Genomic DNA, 23082 nt, shown 5'->3' on the forward strand with positions numbered 1-23082 from the left:
GCATCAGGGAACACATTCTCGCAAATATAAGCACCCTTATATAAGCACCCCAAATATAAGCATCCTATTATCTAAAGATAATAGCACAATACCACTACTACATTCAGTGCCTTGATGAAACGTTGAATGTAAGCATCAAATAAGCCAAAAAATCTTTTCGTCAATATAAAAAACACTACAATCAAGAAAATCTCATCTGCTATAAACAGAAAAGAGCCATCGCAAGAACTATTAAGCAAAGTAAGCGTGAATACTGGCATAATTACACTTCAACACTGAATCAATTTGCTCCACTATCGAAAGTATGGCATATAATTAGGCGATTCAATGGAAATCAAATCCAGCATATAAATCCCTGACTCATACGCCCGCGATAAGATATCGCGAATCCTATGAAACCAGACCAGTTGAAGAAAGCAACCATGTAGATCCAATGAACCGATCGTTCACGTCCAACGAACTACGCAGTACCCTCTTAAACTGTAGAAACATTAATCCTGGCTCAGACGACATCCCTAATGCGATAATTCGAAACTTACCTGATAACGCTAAAGACTACCTTCTTAAGCTATACAATTTCATATGGATGAATCAAGCATTTCCCAAACAGTGGAAAGAAGCAATTGTCTTCCCCATACTTTAACCTAACAAAGACCAAGCCGAACCTTCTAGCTACAGACCAATCACACTGACCTGTAACTTATGCAAGATAATGGAGAAAATGATCACCAAAAGACTTCGATGGCGTCTAGGACAAGATTAAATTCTCTCACCACACCGATATGGCTCGCGCGGCTCGCAATCGACAATGGACCACCTAGTAAACCTCGAGGTTAACATTTCTGATGCATTGGCTCTTCAAGGTCACCTCCTTTTAGTCTCAATGGACATCGAAAAAGCATACGAGATAACCTGGATAGATAAAGTCTTGATAATCCTCAACGAAAACGGTATTTTTGGTAATATAATTGCATTCATCACGCAATTCGTTACAGACGGGAAATAAAAGTCAGACTCGGCAACTGTTTGTCTAAAACAGTAACAACAAAAAATGGTCTCCCAGTAGTGTCGGTACTCAGCGTCATATTATTTTTGGTCGCCATAAATGAAACCCTATCTGTGATCTAGGACTCACTATATAAGGGACTTTTTGTAGATGACCTTGCTTATGCATGCTATGAGAACAATATAGATCTCACAATTAAAAACTGGACAACCTTCAAAACTGGGTTGACAAAAGTAGGTTCAAATTTTCAGCTAACAAAATCGTGTTCATTACAATCAGTCGTAATCACTCTGTCAATAATAAGAATATAACACTTACTTTAAATCACCACGCTATCCAAAGAGTCAAAACAATAAAAATCCTAGGAATGACTATTGACACAAAGGCCTCATAGACACCACACATCAAGAAGATTAAAAGCAAGTGTCACAAACGAATGCGAACCCTCAAGGTTCTTGCATCGAGAAAGTGGGAAGCTGCCACCTCTGTCTTATTGAATATTTTTAAAGGCCGCATAAGACCCAAGTTGGATTACGGTTCAATTCTCTATGACTCTGCAAATATAGCAATGTTAAACACACTCGATCCGTTGCAAAACACTGCACTTCGTATAAGCCTAGGAGCCTTCCGAAATAGCGCAACGAGCAGCCTTGTAAATGAAACAGGTGTCCCACCACTAAACATCAGGCGGAAAGAACTTTGTTTAAGATACACCGTTACTATTACAACCACTCTCACTAATTCGGCTCGCCGAAATACATTTAAAGATGTTCTAACCCCAGCTCACAACAACCACTCACGAACACCCTGACCAATACGGCAACGCATTAAAAAATGCCTGGAACAAATTAACATGACAATTCTTGAGATATTTCAACGAAATAATTCACCTATTCCGCCATGGGAACCAGATTCACCAGTTGACTTCTCGTTCGTCGAACATAACAGATCTATCATGAGCCAACAAATTTATCGGGCGCTATTTCAGGAACTCCGGAACAAATACGATGATTACGAAAATTTTTACACGGACGGGACAGAAACAGCCACGAGCTATTCTATTGCCAACAAAGATGGACTACTTGAATCGGCGAGACTACCAGGCTACAACTCCATCTTCACCTGCGAAGCTTTCGCTATCTTCAGAAGCCTTCGCCGTAGAAAATCCTACCAAGAACATAATATACAATGACTCTTTGTGTTGTCGCAAACCGCTTCAACAGTAACTCACTTGTACAAAGTATCCAAGAAGCAGCCCATAAATTATCTTCGCAAGTGGCTTTTGCGTGGATTCCAGCACACCAGGACATAGGAGAAAATGAGATCGCAGACACCGAAGCAAAATCCGCAACAGAAACACACGTACACCCAGACGCTAAGCTAACCCACAGTGAAGCAAAGAAACTCATACACGATAAAATAAACGAATACTAGAACAACCAATGGAAGAACATTACAACGAAACTCCACTCCCTACGAGATAATGTGAATGGTAAAATCTACAGTACTTAAAGCAGACATAACCAATGCAACATCAACAGATTCCATATCGGTCACACGAACCTGACCAATATTCACACCATCACCAAAACCGACCCTGCGAAATGCCATAAATGTGATGCCAGACTCACCTTCAATCACTTGCTCATCAACTGCGAATGTTATAAAATTGAAAGAGAGGAACTAGACTCATCATCTTCGATGCAAACCTTGTTAAGCAAGCCGGAAGAACAAATAAAACTGATTAAAGTCTAAAAAAATGTAAAGTTATACAAAAGTATATAGACAATATGTAATTACAGTGGTCGCGAATAACCATACTGATGAAGCGACTAAAGTAAGTAAATAAATAAACTTGAAGATTCTTCATGACGCTTCAAAAACTGTCGAATGCCGCCATCCGCGTGAAAATCAATTGATTCATTCAAAAGTTAGTGCGTTTTGAAAATTCGAAGAAAAGTGTTTTATCAAACATCTGTCAGACTTTTGAGCTCAAAGAGCTCAAAATCATATAAAATCTATCTTTAAGCTCTCCGAGCTCAAAATAACATACGGATTGTATTTTTAACTCAAAAAGCTCAAAAACCTCATAAGTGAAATTTTCAGCGCCCAGGCATGGAATTAGCGATGGCATTAGTTATGGCGCTTAAAAAATTGCGTCGAATGCCGCCAACTGCGTATAAATCGGTTCATTTATTTGAAAATTATTGCGGTTTAAAGAATTAAAAAATAGTGTTTTATCAAATGTCTATCAGACTTTTGAGCTCGAAGAGCTCAAGAGCATACAAAAGCTATTTCTTCAAGCACGAAAAGCTCAAGAACGCAAAAAAATTATATTTTTGAGCTTAAAGAGCTCAAAAACGTCATAAATGCAATTTCAAGTGTAGGTATGGAATTGGAGAAAAGTTGCAGGGATGGCCTTCAGGGTCAACCGTTTTCCTAATATTTTTAATTTTGGTTCAATTATCTAACATTAAAAAATTTTATCTGTTTCTCAACTTGATTCTCGACTAAGTTTAGATATATTTCTAATTTATCAATTGCTTCAGACTTTGTCAGAAAATAAATTGTTCTTAATTTACTAAAATCGTGTTTAAATAATAAAAAATATTTCACACCAGCAAGAGACAAAACATTCATGTTTCTAGATTAACATGAACTTTGTCAAGAACATTCTTAGCAATCTCATCATTTCTTGGATGTAATATTTTATAGTGCTTTCTATTTACACATTCTTCACAAACGTCTTTTCAATCATAAAAATATTTTTTAAATCATTTTTCAATGAAGTATCGTCAGCGCAGTGTAGTTTCACGGACTAAAATGATTCAGTCTTATTCTTCTGTTGAATCATTGCACATATAACATCTTTCGCACATCGTACGAGTATGTTCTTTGCATATACAATTTTCACGGGAGCAACAAGTGATAGTCGTCTTACGATTCTTCTTTCTAGAGCAATATGCACATAGTTACCTAGATTTATCTTGTACGATAACAGATACTTCTTTGTCAAAAATGTCGAGGATTTGCTTAATCGTCATGCGTAAAGGTGTTGAAATTTGAGGTATAGTTACACGTTTGATCATGAAAGGCTTAGTTAAGTCTTTAGCAATCTCAGTTAAAAAACTTTTTCAAGATAATTCTGTGCCTGTATTCTCAGAATAAATAATTTGGGAATTAATCCTGACGAGATCCATTAATGAGAAAAAAACTGTGAGTGGCCATCGACAAGAATACCGAGCAACTGTGTAATTCCCGCGTAGCTGATCTACAGTATCTACGCCTTCTTTTGTTTCGTTGTAATACATAATAGTTTCTGGTTTCTGTTTTGAACCTGTGCTTTCGTCGACTTTACATTCTTCATACATGGATGAAATTACGAGGACATATTTATTTTTTTTTAGGAACATATGAACTTAATATTTTTCCATTACTGTATCCAATTAGTGATGAGAAAATCGGACGAGTTTTGGTGGCTAAAAATTTTGGAGGAAGCTCTTTTTTAATTTTTTTTTAGAGTCGCCACTACTGTAGTTTTGTGCGATATTTGTAGTTCATCAATAAGGGAGATTGAGCTGAACCAGTTATCCATAGTTATGTTTCGACCAGTTCCCAAAACTGATTTTGCAATGCGTTGTACTACAACTTTGGGTGTATTATCAACAAAAAATGGTCCTGGAGGTTGTTTTCCCGTATAAATTTCTATAAAAGATGTATAATAATTTGACGAATCAACGAGAGCAAATGTTTTTGTGCCATATGAATATGGTTTCATCGGGAGATATTGACGAAAACTACACCTTCCTTTAAATGAAAACATCATCTCATCAATTGTTACATATTCATGTACAGAGTACAAACTTAAAAATTTTTCGTTCATATGATCAACAATCTCTCTTATTGGTGCTAGTTTATCGTTTTGTGATCTCTCTTTTCTCGTATCAAGATCGTCGAATCTTAGTGCCCGTAAGAGTTAACGAAATCTAGCTTCAGACATAACAGCCTTAAAATATGGAGAAGTGCCATCACGTGCCCATAAATCAGTTGTTTTTGGATGTGATAACTTCAAAGTTCCAGCCAAGTACAACAATCCAAACAGAGCCTGTATTTCTTCGATATTGGTCGTAAGACAATCTCTTGAGCGCTGGTACTTTCCTTGAATCTTATTTAACTTTTGATTTGTATATAGAACTATTTTCTCTAAAATATTGTCAAAAAACAGTTTCCATGCTGATAAAGGTGTATTCACTTCTTTACCACCCTCTTTTACTCCAGATTTTTCAGTAATGATATTTTTTTGATTGACCTTTCCCTACCTGGGGAGGTTCAGTAATCCATTTGGTTTCTTGATTTTTACCTAAATAACAAGATTTTGTAGAGGAAATTGTTGAACATTTTTTTCTCTTATTGTTATTGTCTTCAGTACTTTCCTCATCAACATCCTCGTCATTATGATCATCGATACTATTTTTGTCGTTATCTTTGTCACTATTGTCATCATTGACACTTATTTCTGGTTCTTGGTCTGAATAACTACTGTCATAGTAGAATCGCCAAGTGATTCATGATTCTCAGGTTCACTTGCAGCTAACCATTTTGCTCGACTTCGTGTCAACATATTTACTAAAATAAAAAAATATATCATTAAAACTGAATAATCTTATTTATCGTATAGTTACATTTTCTTATCATATGAGGAATTGATTGTCATAGTTCTGAAATAAACAGATTTCTGACCATTTTTTAGATTTTATTGTCAGCCGAAAGATTAAAAAAAAACAATAATCTAAAAAATTGGCATTCATTGTTTTTTTTTCTTTAATTTGTTTATCTGAAAATTTTTTTTTAACTTCCCGTTAAGAAAATCGAAGATTTTCGAAAAATCGGGAAGTTATTGTTTTTACCCCGTTTTGCAAAAATCGAGTTTTCAACAGATCTCGACGTTTTGAGGGCTTAGAAATCTTCCCCTTAGATTTCTAGATTAGATTTTTGTGTTCGAAGAGCTCAAAAACATATTAAGTGCAATTTCGAACGCTTAGTTACGAAAATAGCGGGAAGTTGCAGGGATGGCCTTCAGGGTCAACCGTTTTCCTAATTTTTTTTTTATTTAAATAATTATTAATATATGAAAGCCGGACATCTGTTAATTTTAGTATGATGCATTATAAAATAATTTACTTACCGATTATATTTTTATTATTATTTTTATAAAAATAATATTTTACACGAGTGTTATTATTACATTATTCTAAATAAATCATATAAGTTATGATGTCAATAATAAAAACTAACCTCAACCATGATGTTATTTTTGAATCTTACATGCGGTAAAACAGACTGAAATAGAGGTGGTAACGGCATTTGGCAACAGCGCAGTTAGAAAATCTCCTGGAGGCTCACTCGCACCGAGCGACATAGCGCCGCCCGATTTCGAAAATTGCTTTTTTCAATTATTTTGTAAATATTTTAATGCTTGTTCATAACGTCACAATTTTCGGAAAGGTTAAAAGAATGCACTTAATTTTTTTCAAAATTATCAATGCACTAAATTTCGAGAAAAAAAAATGCAAAAAAGGCGGCGCCGCGTTCATTATGCGATCTCCCAGTAAACAATATGATGTTTTTAAAGGTTCTCGAAGAACTCCTATTTAAGATTTAGACGTCGTAATTTTTAACGGAATGGTGTCTCTAAGACGTCTTAAGGACGTCGAATGCGCCACTTTAATAGCAATATAAGACTTCCACAAATAAAGAGATCTTTTTTCTGAGTTCAAAAAAAAAAAAAGAGTGCTTACAGAAGTTAGAATTAGGAAGTCTTCTTGAGTTCAAAAATAAGATGTCTTGCAGAAATCCGAATTAAGAGCTCTTTACGACTTCAAATAAAAGAGTACTTACAGTAATCAGAATTGAGAGTTCTTTCTGATTTCATACAGAAAATTTGCAGAATATTATTATTATAAATTGATAAATATTATTTATTCATGCCATAAATTTATTAATATTAATTATTAAATTATTATTGTTATTATGTAATACTCATAATAATTATAATAATAATATTGATAAATTTATAGTACAGATAGATAACATTTATTAATTTATTATAGTAATAATTTTATTATGTTGACAATTACATAAATAAAAGATTTATATAACTTTTATTTTGGAAAATTATATTTTTCAAACCATTGGTAGTTGATCCCGGAATTGCCTAACTCTATAGACGAGTGCGGGCGATGCGGTTGAGAACCAACCGGGCGCGTCCGCGGGTGGCGGATAGCGGGGGTCCGGTGGAAGAACGGGGTAGCGATCTCTGACTAAAGAGGGACAACAAGCGGCCTGGTTCGGAAACCGGTTTGCAGGAGCTATAAGGGAGCCGACTGGAGTAAAACCTAGCCCAGGCGAACCAAGGCCCTGCCGTGGACCAACTCCCCAAGTCAAAGGTGTGAGCCATCGTGCCGAGTGGCTGCATGGCACATGGAAGATGTGTCGCTAACGATGCCAGTGGGACACCTGGCACATCCCACTGTATAAGTGCCTTACCTCGTCAGGCAGAAATCTGACGAGGGGGACCAACCCTTTGCCTGCTAACTCGTGGGAATAATATGAATGTGACCAACTTAAAAAAATAAAAACGCGGAGGAAGCGGGACCGAAAGGGACCGTGACTCCGACTCAAACGGTATCTAGTACCACCGATGGTACTCTTATCGGGAACCCTATATTGGAGACGGAGAACCATTCGAAAGACAAGGACTTTGAAACCTTCACAATCATGACGAGGAGGAAGAGCGGGGCAGCAAGGAGGAAAGATCAAAGGGATCAATCCCGAGAGCTAACCAAAAAGCAACCCAATCCTGGAACCTCCTCGAACGGGAACAAACCACCCGGCAGGTGTGTGAAACCTTGCTCCAAAAGTCAGAAAAGGCCTAGGAGTGTAGGGACTACTCCTCCGGAGGCAACGAAGATGGTGAAGAAGGGCCGACAAGATCGACTTTCTCCAAAAAGCTTTAGCGCGGCGGTCACCGCGGATAGAAGGCTGTTCATCGTACCGGCTGACTATCCTGAGGTAACCCTAAAACAAGCAGAAGGAGAACTGCTAACTCGGGCGCTCCTTGAGGCTTTGGACGCTGTTCCTTCAGAACAGACGCTCCCGTGCTTTGAGGAGAACCGCTGGAAGCGGGGAGCCTTCTGGGTGTCATGCTCTGACGAAAGAGCAAAAGAGTGGCTAAGAACTACGGTTCCTACTCTTAAGCCTTGGGACGGCGCGTCTCTCATCGTTGCCGAGAGAGACAAACTGCCTAGGCTCAAAAACATGACAGCTGTTTTCCCCAACTCAGCAGGGGAGAGCAAAGAAATCATCTTGAGGCGACTGTTCCGCCAAAATCCCGGACTCTCCACAGAGATGTGGAGGATTTGGGACTGACGGGTCGTGGACAAAAACCTCAATTGTGTTCTCGGAGTGGACGAGAGGTCAATGGAGGACCTGACCAAAATGGGGCTTGCGCCTCATTTCGGGCTGGGTAGAGTTCGTTTTTACGACACTCAAGCAAAAGCGAAAACCTCTCCTATACCCCAGGACAAGGCACCAGACGGTAGGACCTCCCCAAAAGAGAAGACACCACAGAAGGAAGTTGGGACTGTAGACAGACCAATGGAGATCGATGAGGGGGAGACGAAAGTCGTGACCGAAGGACTCTCCAAGGAGAGGACTGAGGAAACGATGAGTGCTCCTCCTTCCACTCCACTGGACAGTCCCATCATTAAGCCTCCCAGGTTCAATATCGTAAGGAGCTCCTCTTTCGGAGAAACTCCCCGAGACAGGGCTGGGAAACCAACGGACTTTGATAGGATCCAAAAGGAGGGGATAACCTTGAAGAGGAAGGCGCTGCAAACGACCATTCCTCAATTCAGGGTCAACCCTTCACTCAAGGAGTCCTCAACCCAAAAGGCAGAGGACTCTACCCGGGTCGAGACGGATAATGGCTCAGAGACTTAATCCTGTCAAGATCTGCCCCCAACTCCTTCCCCAAATCCCAATCCCCAATCCCATCCCAACTAAACCCTCCCCGTATACGCGCATGTAACAGGAGGAAGCAGTTCAATGAAAATAACTGAGATGCGAACCTGCTTCGCGCAAATCTACTTACAGCATTGTAAAGCGGCCTCTGCATTACTAAGCAGAGACCAAGCAGTGCTGCAAACAGATGTATTCCTAATACAAGAACCCTGGATTTACAGGGGGCACATCATGGGGATAGACACAAGGCACGGACAGCTTATCCAGTGTCAATCCGAGTTGAATCCGAGGGAATGTATCTTCATAAACAGAAGACTCGAGGCAATTAGAATCAACAAATTATGCACCCGAGACCTTGTGGTGGCGTTAACCACGATCCAGATCCAAGGGGTGAGGACCTGGCTCATTGTAGCCTCAGCGTACTTTCCCTACGACTCGGACGAGGTACCCACAAAGGAGGTCAAAATGCTAATTCAGCATTGACAAGAGAAGAACTTACCTCTTATCATAGGCTGCGACGCTAATGCGCACCACGTGGTATAGGGCAGTTCAAACATCAACGATAGGGGCTCAACTCTTTTAGAGTACCTATCCAGCACTGATCTAGAGATTCTCAACAGAAGATCCAGACCAACATCCGTTACTTCACGAAGGCAAGAAGTAATCGACATAGCTATCAACATTGGGCTCCCGAAGGATTGTCCAATCTATATCAGGATGGCGGGTAAGCAAAGAGGACACCCTCTCAGACCACCGTCAAATAACGTTCTCTATCTTGGGAGACACTCCGAAAAGGGAAACAAGGTCATGCAGGGATCCAAATCGTACAGACTGGGACCACTATAGAGCGGAACTAGGAAGCAGGCTTAGCGAGACCAGCAGGAAACTGTGGACCAAGGAGAGCATAGAGCTGGCAACCAGAGACCTACAGGATTCAATCCTAAGGTCCTATGAGGCTGCCTGTCCTCCGAAAAGACAAACAATAAAAAGAGAGTATCCTGGTGGAACAAAGAGCTCAGCAAACTGCGCTTAACATCTAGGAGACTACTGAATAAAGCTATGAAAACTAATGGTACTTCTGAATAGGCCAACTGTAAGGAGGCACAGAAAGAGTACAAAAGAAACATTAGGATCTCAAAGCTAAACGCCTGGAAGCAATTCTGCGAGGAAACAGACAAACAATCTGTGGTTGCTCGTCTCCGCAGAGTGTTCACCTCAGGGCAAAAAATGACACTCAATGGTCTGACACTTCCAGATGGAAGGGAGACTGAGTCGTACGAAGAAATGGTTGCTCACCTTTTTGAGGTGCATTTCCCGGGCTCGGAATTAACGAGAACGTGGGATGCGCAATAAGAAGCAAGAGAGTCATACGTGGACACACGGATCAAGGACTGGAAAATAGCTGCCAAAGTTATAACACCAAGCAGAGTAAGATGGGCGGTGGGGAACTTTGACAATTACAAAAGTCCCGGACCAGACGGGATCCTGCCTGCTCTCTTAAAAGAGGGGACAGAGATCCTGCTGAAACACCTACTGCACATCTTCCGATCCTGCGTGGCACTGAGCTACATTCCGTCTGCGTGGAGGATGGTCAGGGTAGTCTTTCTACCTAAACCGGGGAAAGCCTCGTATGACCAAGCAAAATCCTTCAGACCCATAAGCCTCTCATCATTTCTACTGAAAACGCTAGAAAAACTGATTGACAGGTATATAAGAGATGGAACACTGGTACACAAATCACTACACGACTCTCAACATGCATACCAGGCAGGCAAGTCCGTAGAAACGGCACTTCATAGCGTAGTAAAATACGTAGAAGGAGCCTTTCATAGGAAACAAGCCGTACTGGGAGAATTCATCGATATCGAAAAGGCCTTTGACAATACCCCATTGGAATCGATACGGAACGCCGTAGAGAACTTCAAAATAGAAGACTCAATTACAAGGTGGATCCACAATATGCTCAGGCTCAGGACGGTCAGCACCGAACTTAGCAACAACGTTGAGGCACGGGTGAGGAGAGGCTGCCCACAGGGCGGAGTCTCATCACCTCTGATGTGGCTACTGGTAGTCAACAGTCTTCTGAAAGAGCTAAATGACAAAAAGATACATGCCGTTGGCTACGTCGACGATGTGGCAATTCTCGTCAAAGGCTCTCATCCGGACGAATTGAGATCGAGGATGCAGCGCGCTCTCGATCACATCCAAGAATGGTGCACAGTCAGGTCCTTAAAGGTGAACCCTAGCAAGACAGGACTAGTACTATTCACAAAGAAAAGGAAATTCGTTGTTAAGGCGCCATTCCTCTTCAATGAACAGCTCAGATTCACTGAGGAGATACGCTACTTAAGCGTCACCTTGAATAAGAAACTGAGCTGGAGATCGCACATCGCCAGTCAGGCACAAAAGGCCACTGCCACCTTTTGGGCTTGCAGGAGAATGTTCGGAAACACGTGGGGTCTGAAACCTAGAATGGTGAAGTGGATATACGAAGCCATTCTAGTCCCACAGATCATATATGCCTCGGTAGTTTGGTGGCCGACACTAAAGCGGGCCACAAACACCAAGGCGCTGAACAAGGTCTACAGACTAACCACGCTGGGTATAACAGGGTCAATGAAAGCGACACCTACCCTAGCAATGGGAGCATTACTAAATGTAAGGCCCCCGAATCTATACGCAGAATCAGCAGCGATAAAAGCGGCGCTCAAACTGCAATTCGGAGGACTATGGAGAAAGGCATCACACCGGCATCAGGGATCCTGGAGGTGGAGGACTTCAAGGAGACTCTAACTCTTGGAGGAGACCGATGCCCGGTCAGATACCACTTCAGGAAACTCTATCAGGCAATATCGCCGACAAGGCAGGAATGGCTAGATAATGCGGAAGAACTACTGGTACCTAAAGGATTAGTCTGGTACACAGACGGATCCAGCTCAAAAGCAGGTACAGGAATAGGCATCTGGAGCAATGGACCTAGAACAGAACTCGCAATGAGACTAGGGCACACGGCCTCCATACTACAGGCAGAGATATATGCTATAAAATCCTGTGTTGAACATATCATTCAACATAATTACAGGAATAGACACATATATATCTGCAGTGACAGCCGAGCTGCAATAAACTCGATGACATCCATCATTGTGAACTCTAAGCTGACCTATGAATGCATTGAGGCTCTAGAACAGCTGGCGGCAACAAACCAAGTCAAGCTCGTATGGGTCCCAAGTCACTGTGGAATCCATGGCAACGAGATGGCAGATCAACTGGCCAAGCAGGGTGCCCACTCAAGTAGTGGGCTCCCCACTTGCCCAACCCCGGTGCCTCCGAGCTACATTAACGGCTATTTAGAGGGGTACACCAGTAATAGGTTTACCAATCTATGGCTGAAAGCCGAAGGCATGCATCACACGAGGGCCTTCCTACAAGGACCTAATAGTAACATAGGATCCAGCCTGATCAGCCTGAATAGATCATGACTAAAACTAGTCATAGGGCTTATCACGGGACACTGGATAACAGCAAAGCATCTGGCCAAATTGGGACTGACACAAGACACCAAATGCCCCAAATGTGGCAAGGAGGATGAAACACCTCTTCATGTGATGACAGGCTGTGAGACGCTGGAAAGACTTCGCAACGAAGTCTTGAAGGCGGAAACAGATAGCATCAATGAACTCCTGGAGACGGGGATAGGAAGACTGCTTCACTTTGCTAGAGAAGTGGGCTTAATCCAACTGTCTTCTTAAGGAAAAATGTGACAGCCCATCAAAGAGCCCGGGTACAATGGCTTCATTGCTGAGTGCCCGGACAAATCACAAATACAATACAATAAAAATTGGTAGTTGATTCAAAACAATTATTTGTTTTATAGTAAATTTTTTATTGTCTTAAGTACATTTTATGTTACTTATTAATAGGGCCAAGCTCATTTAAATTCTCATTCAAAGAACTGCGAAAGTCCTGGCCCTACTTATTAAATTTTTTATTGTCTTATGTATATTTTATATTACTTATTAAATTTTTTATTATCCAGTACATTTTTTGTAACTTATTAAATTCTATATTGTTTTAAGTACATTTATGTTACTAATCTTTGATTTTGTTTCCTGAACGATAATCAATCCTATCACTACTATGCTGGAGCCATGATTTAATAGTTGATTCAATCATGCCGTGCGAGCTTGCATGATTATTCTGAATAATCGTTTCTGAAAAATAAAATAGAATGACTAGCATCAGGCATTACGTATTATAATTTTTATTCAAGCTCACTTATCCGTGAACAATCATTTTTTACTTTGCAGCAATTCTGTAATAAATAAACGCCCTAAATAATTATTTCTCTTATCAATCGCTGAAAAAACTCTTATATTATCAAATATATTAAATTCAACACTCTTAAATAATTTTCAATTAATAGTAATAACTTTTTTTTTTTTTTTTTTTAAATAAATTTGTATAAAATTTTGTATCTATTTTAGCTTAATATTTTTTTTTTCTATATTATTGGATTTAAAAATTGAATTAACAATTACGGCACATTTTTATTAAAGACTAGAAATTAATATTAAAATCGCAAATCAATTATTAGTTAAGTATAATTATATAGAAAAATTTAATAATTCAGAGATTAACAATAATAAAACACTTTTAAATATCAATAAATTCATAGTCAAACTATACCTTAATTCCAGTAGGACTTATTTTATCAACTCACCGATTAAAATTTCAACAAACTTCATCGATTTTTCTGACTCTTCGACAGTTCACTGAATCTTTTTCTTTCCGTCATCTTGAGAAAAAAATATTTTAAATTAAAAAAAAAATCATAACTTATATTTATTTTTTGGATAATTGTATACGTTACCTTTAAAATCGAATGATTTGTCAAATTTGTCACTGATAAAAACATGAAATGTCATACACAGTCAAATGTTAATTAGCTAAGAATATGCACTTACATTATTTTTAGATTTTTTAATTTACAAATTATGGAATCACTGGTTATAAATAATTAATTGATTTCACTAAATTAAAGTTTTGCAATTCGACGCTGAATGTAAACAGAAAACGTACCATACACTTATAGGTTATATTAAAACAGAGATAAAAAATAAAAATGAAATTTATATCGTTGTGCGCATGCGCCAATACAATTTAATCCTACCTCAGCAAAAAGACCTCTGAAAGAGTTCATATTCATGACATCTTACGAAGTCAGAAAAAAGACCTCTTAAAAAGCTCATATTATTGATGTCTTATGAATTCAGTAAGTAAACTACTTGAAGAGCTCATATTTTAGAAGTTTTACAAAGTTTGTCAAACGATTTCCTATCGACTTCTTGATTAAGAGTTCTGACTGATGAGATCGTTAAGACATCATATTTAGACTTCTTATGGACGTCTTTGAAAAGACTTCTTCTAGAAGTCTTTCTGACTTGGATACTGTCTGGGCTACGAAGGGTTAATATTCGCAGATTCAAAACTTTTATAATCCATGAATTGTTAAGTTATATAAAATAACTGTGACAGATATAAGATTATGTTCAACGATCAGTTCACAAAACAAGAGAGCGCATGAATATATTATAAATTAGTTTATTTTTTCAAATAAATGCGACTAACAATTATTTTTAAAAAGATATTTAAGACTCGAAAAAATTATAAGTCGCCATCTTAGTTGACTTTTGGCCTTCGAACATTGAGAATTAAAATTGTAGATCGAGAACAGTACAACATTTCATATTGAATTTGAAAACAATACATAAAGTCCAAGTACAAATTGTTTAGACTAAAAATCGATCAAACTTTTAGGTCTCATTAAATTAGAAACAGCATAAAGATCAATAAGTTCAAATGCAGATAATTTTACTCAAAATCAGTTCAAATTTTTCGACCCGGATTATCAGTTGAAATAATAAACCATCATATATTTGGAGATGAAGAGATCATATAAAACTTACAAATATAAAAAAAGAATTGATAAAAAATCATAATTTTGACATGGAAAATCTAAATATTTATGCAGAAGCTTGAATTCTTAATATGAAATTTATAAGGCAATAAAAATTACTAGTCATACTAAAGATAAATTGATCTATTTGAAATTGATGAATATATTAGACAACACAAAATATTTTCATGATTAGTCTTTAAGCAGACCTACGCATAGGTGAATTTTCACCTCTGTAGGTGCAAACTTTGTATATAATGTATGTATTATTTTTGTATATTATGGTAAATAAATCAATTAAAAAAAAAATAGTAGGAGTTGTAACTTATAAGTTTTCTATACTTACTTTAACATATCAGGCCTGGGCATTTTTATTATCCTTTAGATTTGATCAGATATAATCATACATAAATAGGCATGAGCATGCATGAACAGGTACATCTATGTACAATCAGCTCTGGACGTAATTTTAAAGATGGGAGTTTTTTGTGTTTTCAAACTTATTGAATTTTTGAATTAAAAAAAAGTTTTGTTTACAATATGCAATTAACGTAGTGTAACAGTTTTATTAGCTTCTAAACTGGCCTCTTATATAATTATAAAAAATAAACTACGAAAATGAACAATAACCAATCAATTGATAAGGGCGCCACCAGGTTTATTCTCACGTTTCCTGGAACTGGTCCAGAGCAGAGAGCTTGTCTTCTAGGGTTTGAGAGAGTGGAAGAAGTTGCTGTTAAAATAATCAATAATCAATTAACAACTGATCGCATTTATTAACAACAAAAAAATAATAATGGTAACACTCTCACACTCACACTATACCAATTTAACACTATAACCTAACTGTCGGCTACCCAGAACTGTATTAATTACTCTACCCACAGATTCATCATTAAGTAGAGATCGTCTAGCTTAATTAGCGGCTATCCAGAACAACCCAACTAACACTAAACCAAAATAGTACTAATTACTTTACCCAGAGATTCATCATTAAGTAGAGATCGTTTAGTAGAGATCACACACCGAAATATTTCTTCAACACACTCATAACCCGTACCAATCTTCACACGCTTAACCCACACGAATAAATTGACTTTACTGACTTGATAATTTATAACAATTTACCCACAAATTAATAAGATAATTCAATCATCAGGTTTTAATAAATTACACAATACTTCCAAATTAATAAACTAATTCCATACTAATTTTGAAGTTAAAAAAAACTGATTGAATAAAATCAATCACATAATTATTCCTGAACTTAATATTCAACCTGATAATTCAGTAAATACAAATAAATTCTTAATAAACTTCATCAACATAAATTGAGTATAAATTCTTAGACTTAAGTTTCAACATTGATGATTAATTAATAAATAACTTCTCAATAATTTTAACGAATAATTTTCTTGAACTTAAGTTCGATTTAATAAAATAATACGCATAAATTAATTTAATCCTAATAAACAATTTTAGTAATTAAATTCTCAATATATCTCTTAAAATAATTTTCTTAAAATAATTCGCAGTTGATTAAATCAATAAGTAAAATATAACACGTCTTAATATAAATTCGCAATATAATATTTTATAATATAAATTAATTCAATAATTCCATAGTAAAAATATTCAAACATAAAAATCGACGAAAGTTAGCGTTCTTTAAATGGACGCCAAATATTCGCTAGTCTGTTAGTTTTTGACCTCGAGTATTCGGATTAACTACGAATTAAAATATCTACCAACGCTTGACCAAGGAATTCGTGAGAAAACACTTATCGGTTTTTTTTTTTCAAGTATAAAAATTAATCATTTGTTTTACCCCAATTTATTAATTATATAAACTAACACAATGAACAAAACAATTTCAGATATTAAATAAATCAATTAGATAAATTCTTGTTGATGAAAAATTTTCACTACGAATATAAAAGTGATTTTTGACTTCAAGGTCGACTGAATGACTCTCGGGTCTAAATCTCCTTAAAAATCACTCAATCCAAACTAACGAATATTAATAAATCATTAATTAAATAATTAATAATTAAATAAATTGAAGAGAAGAAGTAAACCGAGTATTATGTAGACCGCGGTCCACTTCTAGCCGACAGAGTAATTTTCGATACCTTGATGTAATGATGACAATCTAACTCCCTGCTTAAGGTTGAAGTCCTGGTAGTTGTTGACTTCCTTCGTCTCGTAACTACTCCGGAGATCGGTTCCTCTTGATTTTCTGTGGCACACTCTCTGGCGGTTACACCACTTTTCCCTCTGCGCTGCACGGCTTACCTGTAATAACCCGAAACTACCGCCTCCCACTCTCTCTTTAGGCTCGCAGATCGAGACGCGCTAGTGCTGCGTCGAACAATTATCGATATCCGGCGACTTATCGATTCAGGGTATATTTACCCCGTTACAGAAGAGTTAATCATATCTGTTTCAGATAACTTGGTACGTCTACCCATGCACTGATCTGCGATAATTGAATCCATCCGTCATTTACGGCTCTACGTAAAGATTTACACCGTGTCACCAGCAACCACAAAAAATACTGCACCATCGATTATATTTATAGGCTATTTACAATAATCATTATCATTTTTAATTGATCCACTGAAACAAGTCGATGTTACCAATTAAATTAACTATAAGCCTTAACGATATCATGTCAAAATACTACATTTTTACAGTATAGTTCGAATATTAAAAATGTTTATTTTACGTCAAATGAACAAAAAAATGATGTAATACTCAAAACTTTTGGGTGACGTCCAATCAAAGTCATATCGTTGCTAGGTAAATAGAAATATTATTTATGTCGATTATTTATTTAAATTTAGTGATTTTACTTAATTTATAAGGTCAAAATTTTTCAAAACACAAGTGGTGCAGGAAGCATGCAAGATATGTATAAAGTAAGATAAAAAAATATAAATGATATTTTCACCATAACATATTTATTTTTTATATGTCAATCATATATTTCTTATTATAGACATGTATTTTTATAAATGGCAGTATAATATGATATTACATGTATTATATGTGAAATAAATTAGAAAACGACATGATCGATTTTTTAAAACAGTTTATCCGTTATTTTAAATTCATGCTTGAATTTTTTCATCTGACGACAAATTCTATTACGGCGTAGTATAATTAGTGTTCATCATGCACACCATTCAATGGAATGAAATGCTACTTAGACAATAGGCGTTGTTAATTATAATTTATTTATTTCTGCTATTTGCCGCTTTCATTGTATATTTTTTTTTCAGTAATAAACTGTTAATCTAAATAAAGTATTACCGATCAATAACTTATTCAATATTTTATCGACCACTCTGAAATGCATCGTACGCTAAGCGTCGTGTATTTTTCTACTTAAAATATCAACACGTCCTTTTTTTTTACATATTCATATATTTTAATTTTATATTCTCTAATAACGATAATGCAACGATTTTCAATTTATAATACTTTGCAACTTATAAAAATAGTCATAGCTACCAGAACCGCGTCTCGACAAGCACCCATTTTAAAAATAAGAATGGTCACAAATCTTAACTCTACAAATATTCCAAAAGTGTTTAATTTTAAGTTATTATACTCAAATTTTTTGATTGCGTATTATTAAATAAATAATAATGCTTGAAAAAGTAATAGTAATGTATCCGGAAATAAAGCTTTTTTCACAGATGATTTCTCAATTTAAATGTGTATCCTTTTTTCTCTCATTTAAAACATAGTATACATTTTATAAAAAAAAATTTTATTTATTGACACTATCTAAAATAATACTATATTGTCAACTTTGTGGACTAAGGAAGTACGAACAGAGAACTATAGTGGAGTCGGAAAAAACTGCTTGATCATAAAGAGAAAGCTATTACTGACTGATTGTTCGTTATACATAGATATTCATAAAAAATAATGGTTGCATACATTTTCAATACAAAATCTTAATTAATTTTAACCAACATGTTTGTTATACATAGATATACATAAACAACAATGGCTGCATATATTTTTAATATAAAATCTTAATTCATTTTAACCGACAGGTATTGATTCAGATTAACATAGTCGTTAGTAAATTTACTTTTACTCTGTATTTTTTTTTTTTTTTTTTTTTTTTTTTTTATTATCTTACAATAATTTCTAAGCAAAAAATGTGCGAATGTGTCAATTTTTAGAGTTTACCTCATAATACCAATGTTAAAGATTCCCAAAGTTGATAATCTAATTGAATACTTTGTTTACCGCATTTTTAACTTTCAGAATTCGTTTATACGTACACGGAAGGAAATTTTCTTTAAAATTTATTCTTAAATTAACGAGAAAAATTACCGGACTGTATTGTAATCGTGGGACGCTAAGGCGCTGCTCCACCATTTACTAGTAACAGGCATACTTTTTACAGTTGTCTGAGTAAAATTTACCGAAGTCTCCGGTAAAATGAATTTTGTTAATTTTTAATGCAGCTTGCTGCACACATAGAATATAATTATTATTGGACATATCGTTATCAATGGAATATTATTGTTATAAATTTTATAGGATTTATGTTGCAAAAAAGTGGATTTTAATTTAACAACATTAAATGTTTAATTAATTTTGTTAATTTCATGTATTTTTTAGGTTATTTCACTTTACAATCTATATACATAGAATTATAGCAAATATTAATGAATAATTGCGAATGTCATTTAAGTACGTCTTTAGAATTAATAATTAACTGATTGCATAAAATTTTATTGCAATAAAAATAGTATGAAAGTTTGTTAGAATTAACTGTGATTCAGTGTCAATTGATCACTGACATGTGAAGTTTTGTAGACAGCTGAGAAGTCTAGAGTGGTTGCAGCGCCACCTCAAAGTCGGTATATAGTACCGTTACTTAATAGTATATTACACCCCTAGGGAAGTAAATTAAGAAATGTCTCAGATCACATGTTTGTTGACCTCGGCTTCGCCTCGGTCAACAATTGCATGAGCTCTGAGATATTTCTTACTTTACTTCCCTAGGGGTGTAATATACTATTTTACCGGAGACTCCGGTAAATTCTATAGTAGTTTCAGTAATATCTTTTGATTTTACTGTAATTTTGAAGATTAAATGAGTAAAAATAACTTTTAATCTAATTAATTTTTTACGATTGTTATTTGTTACCGGTATACTACAGCAAAAATTAATAGTACTTTTCTGTATTTTTTACGTTGTATTTGTGAATAAGTATTGAAAGAATTGTTATTAGATCAGGAATTGCCGAATGTCCCACGATTACTGTAATTGTAACGGTAATTTTTGAAGAAAATTTCTTTCCGCGTATTTAAGCTGGATATTGAAAAAAAATAAGCCTTAAAATTATCTCAGTGCTCGTACATCCTTAATTCATAATTAAAGTTTTTTCTGAAAAATTTAATATGAAATACCTAAATTGTGTTACAGTGGAAGTCAAACATCTAGACTTTTCAATCAAATTACTCAACAAATCATAAATTCAAGTAAATTTAACTGTAATGATTCATATAAAAAATATAGTTGTATAATAACTCAATGCTTTTATAAAAGAAAATGAGCCTAATTCATTCATTAGTATATACAATATGATGCAATATTTAAAACATAGTTTATCTTTTAAAAGTTAATCTACTACTATAAGAAATAAATATAGAAAAAGATTTTTTTTCAGTATTTCTTATTAGCGTATGCATCTTAGATACGTTAAAATCAATATTATACCGGTAATGTTTAAAAATATGAACACATTGCTTGATAAAACTTTCATCAGACAAATTCCTTTAATCAGACAAAAGTTTCGCTGACCTTATACGAGACGTGGAACAGTTTAATAAAATCTATTAAATATGATCAACAAAACAACAATATTACTATGTATTCCTCAAAATTTTTTACTACCCTACATTTATATATTTATCATTCTCTAATAAAAAGAGCATTATAATCATTTTCATCTGAAAACATTCGTATCTTTTTTATTATTATACATTAGTATATAACACGCTGAAAAAAGGAATGTAGGAGATTTAAAACTATGTAGAAAATCACCATTCAACTCAGAAATGAAATGAACTAATACGGGTATTTGGAAATCCTATTTTCCTCTTTGGTATTATATTGTTTTTCACCGTGTCTGCAATTCAAATTAAAAATTTTTGCTTTTGTTTTGCAGTAAGGTTAAATTACCTATCAAGTAGTGACAATTGTTTATTCACAGAACAAAAGCACCAACCCTTTCCACAAACAAAGCGGGAATTTAAATTTTCAATACAGACATAGAAAAAAATTTTTTTATTCTTACATAAGTACATTTCTAAACAGAGCGGTCGGTGATGGATAGATATTTTAAATTAATTTTTTATTTCATCACCTCGTATGATTGCTGTTTACTGTTTTCATATCGTGTTAAATTTTGAGTTGAAAATACGAACTACATAAATATTTAACTCATTTGTTCATGCAACACTCATTCTTTATACATTTATGATTTAAAGCTATTATTTCTTAATAAAGTAGAATTATAAATAGTTGAAATAAATTTACAACTATGATATAAATACTGATAAATACATTTGTCATCGTTATAGATATTATCGGCTTTGATTTTTTATTTTTACATTAATCGTATCTATATTAGTTGTTATAATATAGTTCTATCAATTCTCGAGCTTACTTATAGGTATATACTGACATCAAGCTTAGTTCATATAACAGATAATGTGCAACAAATTAATTCATTAGTTAAGACCAATTACATAAATTAATACTGGTATTATTAAACTTACATTCTCAGTAAACGATAGTATATTTGTATTTAGACATTATTATCTTCAAATCCATTATGTTAATTTCTATTTAATCCAAGGCAGTGATAAAATGTGCGTTCGGCTTGATATGCTGAAAATTTAGAGTTCAGAATCGAGTTTAGATTTATACCATAAGTTTATGATTATAAGTTAGTGGAAGTATATATGTAATTAATACTATGTTGAAAAATGATGAAAATAAAATTCCTACTATTAAATTATTTCGTCTAGTGAATTACCTTCAATTATAATTATAGAACTATGGTAGATAAGTCAATTTTATTGTTTGTTATCATACTGAGTAAGAGTCTGGAATTTAAAAAAATAGCTTGTTTAAAAACTTTCAGCTACCTTTCTATTAAAAAAAAATAACCATTCTTTCAACTTTTTTATTAAAAGATCAATAAAAAGATAATAGATTTAAAAAGCTAAAAAATTTGGTCTTGGGGAAATGTTTAACCATTAAAAATACTTCAATTAACACTGTATTTATATAGTATATATAAGTGTCAATACATACTTTTATAAAAGGTGCTAATAGCAAGATTTCATTTACTTATTTCTACTATATGAGTTTCAAAGTTTAATTCATTTTCGTACTCATTGATGTAGGTTACAAGATTATCTAAAGCGCAGTGATCGTTTTATTGTAATCCTTTGACATTTTCTTATCATATGAACACAAAAAATTTAAACTATAGACAAACCCAAAAAATTAAGATAAAATATTTCTAAAAATAGAATAAAATCGATAAGCTAAAATTTTTTACGAAAATGATGTTATATAGAAAACAATTGAGAATTAAAAAAAAAATTCTTACTTGAAAACTTGATGTAACCTTAATGTAACTACGCACTTTTCTCTAATTAACTTAAAAAAATAGTTATTCTAAGTGAAAAAACGTCGTTGAAGTAAATACGTACAAATGTATATAAGGTACCCGAGGGTAATAAGGTCTGTCAGGTAATAAGGCTCCAGTGACAGAAATGATATTGTAACAGAGTGATCGTTACCCGTTAAAAGCCTTTTCACCCGCAATCGCTTAATTATCGACGGATCACAGAGCGCTGTGATTTTAAGTCCTCATGGACATAATTTGCGACTAGTAAGTGAGTCCCCAAGGTGGAGGTGTTGATGTAGTGGGAGTGGGGAGAGCAGAGGAAGGAAGAAACGCACCAACAAATTTTGGTGAAAATTATTGTGATCGAACGATTGAATGAAACACATCGCAAAAAGTTCTAAGCAGGTAATTATTTT

General features: G+C 35.0%; 3 protein-coding genes across 6 annotated transcripts in view; 2 read left to right on the top strand and 1 right to left on the bottom strand.

Moving 5' to 3' along the window:
* The first annotated feature begins 9127 nt into the window (after positions 1-9127).
* LOC141535431 (uncharacterized) lies at positions 9128-12780 on the top strand. The gene is made up of 5 exons (XM_074255355.1): positions 9128-9472; positions 10115-10333; positions 10418-11428; positions 11500-12469; positions 12554-12780. Exons 1-5 carry the CDS (start codon positions 9128-9130, stop codon positions 12778-12780), a joined length of 2772 nt encoding a protein of 923 aa, XP_074111456.1.
* A 6327-nt stretch (positions 12781-19107) lies between these two features.
* Rhogap100f (Rho GTPase activating protein at 100F) overlaps positions 19108-23082 on the bottom strand; it is a 116807-nt gene continuing 112832 nt past the window's right edge. The window contains exon 18 of the mRNA XM_074255129.1: positions 19108-21915. The gene's annotated coding sequence lies outside the window, so the exon portion shown is untranslated. The remainder of the gene's footprint in view (positions 21916-23082) is intronic.
* LOC141535275 (uncharacterized) overlaps positions 22279-23082 on the top strand; it is an 81223-nt gene continuing 80419 nt past the window's right edge. For all 4 annotated transcript variants that reach the window (XR_012480571.1, XR_012480570.1, XR_012480569.1 and 1 more), the window contains exon 1: positions 22279-23071. The gene's annotated coding sequence lies outside the window, so the exon portion shown is untranslated. The remainder of the gene's footprint in view (positions 23072-23082) is intronic.

This window comes from Cotesia typhae, unplaced genomic scaffold (genome assembly GCF_013202065.1).
Source record: "Cotesia typhae breed Kobodo isofemale line unplaced genomic scaffold, CoteBio_Ctyphae scaffold_13, whole genome shotgun sequence".
Lineage (NCBI taxonomy): Eukaryota > Metazoa > Arthropoda > Insecta > Hymenoptera > Braconidae > Cotesia > Cotesia typhae.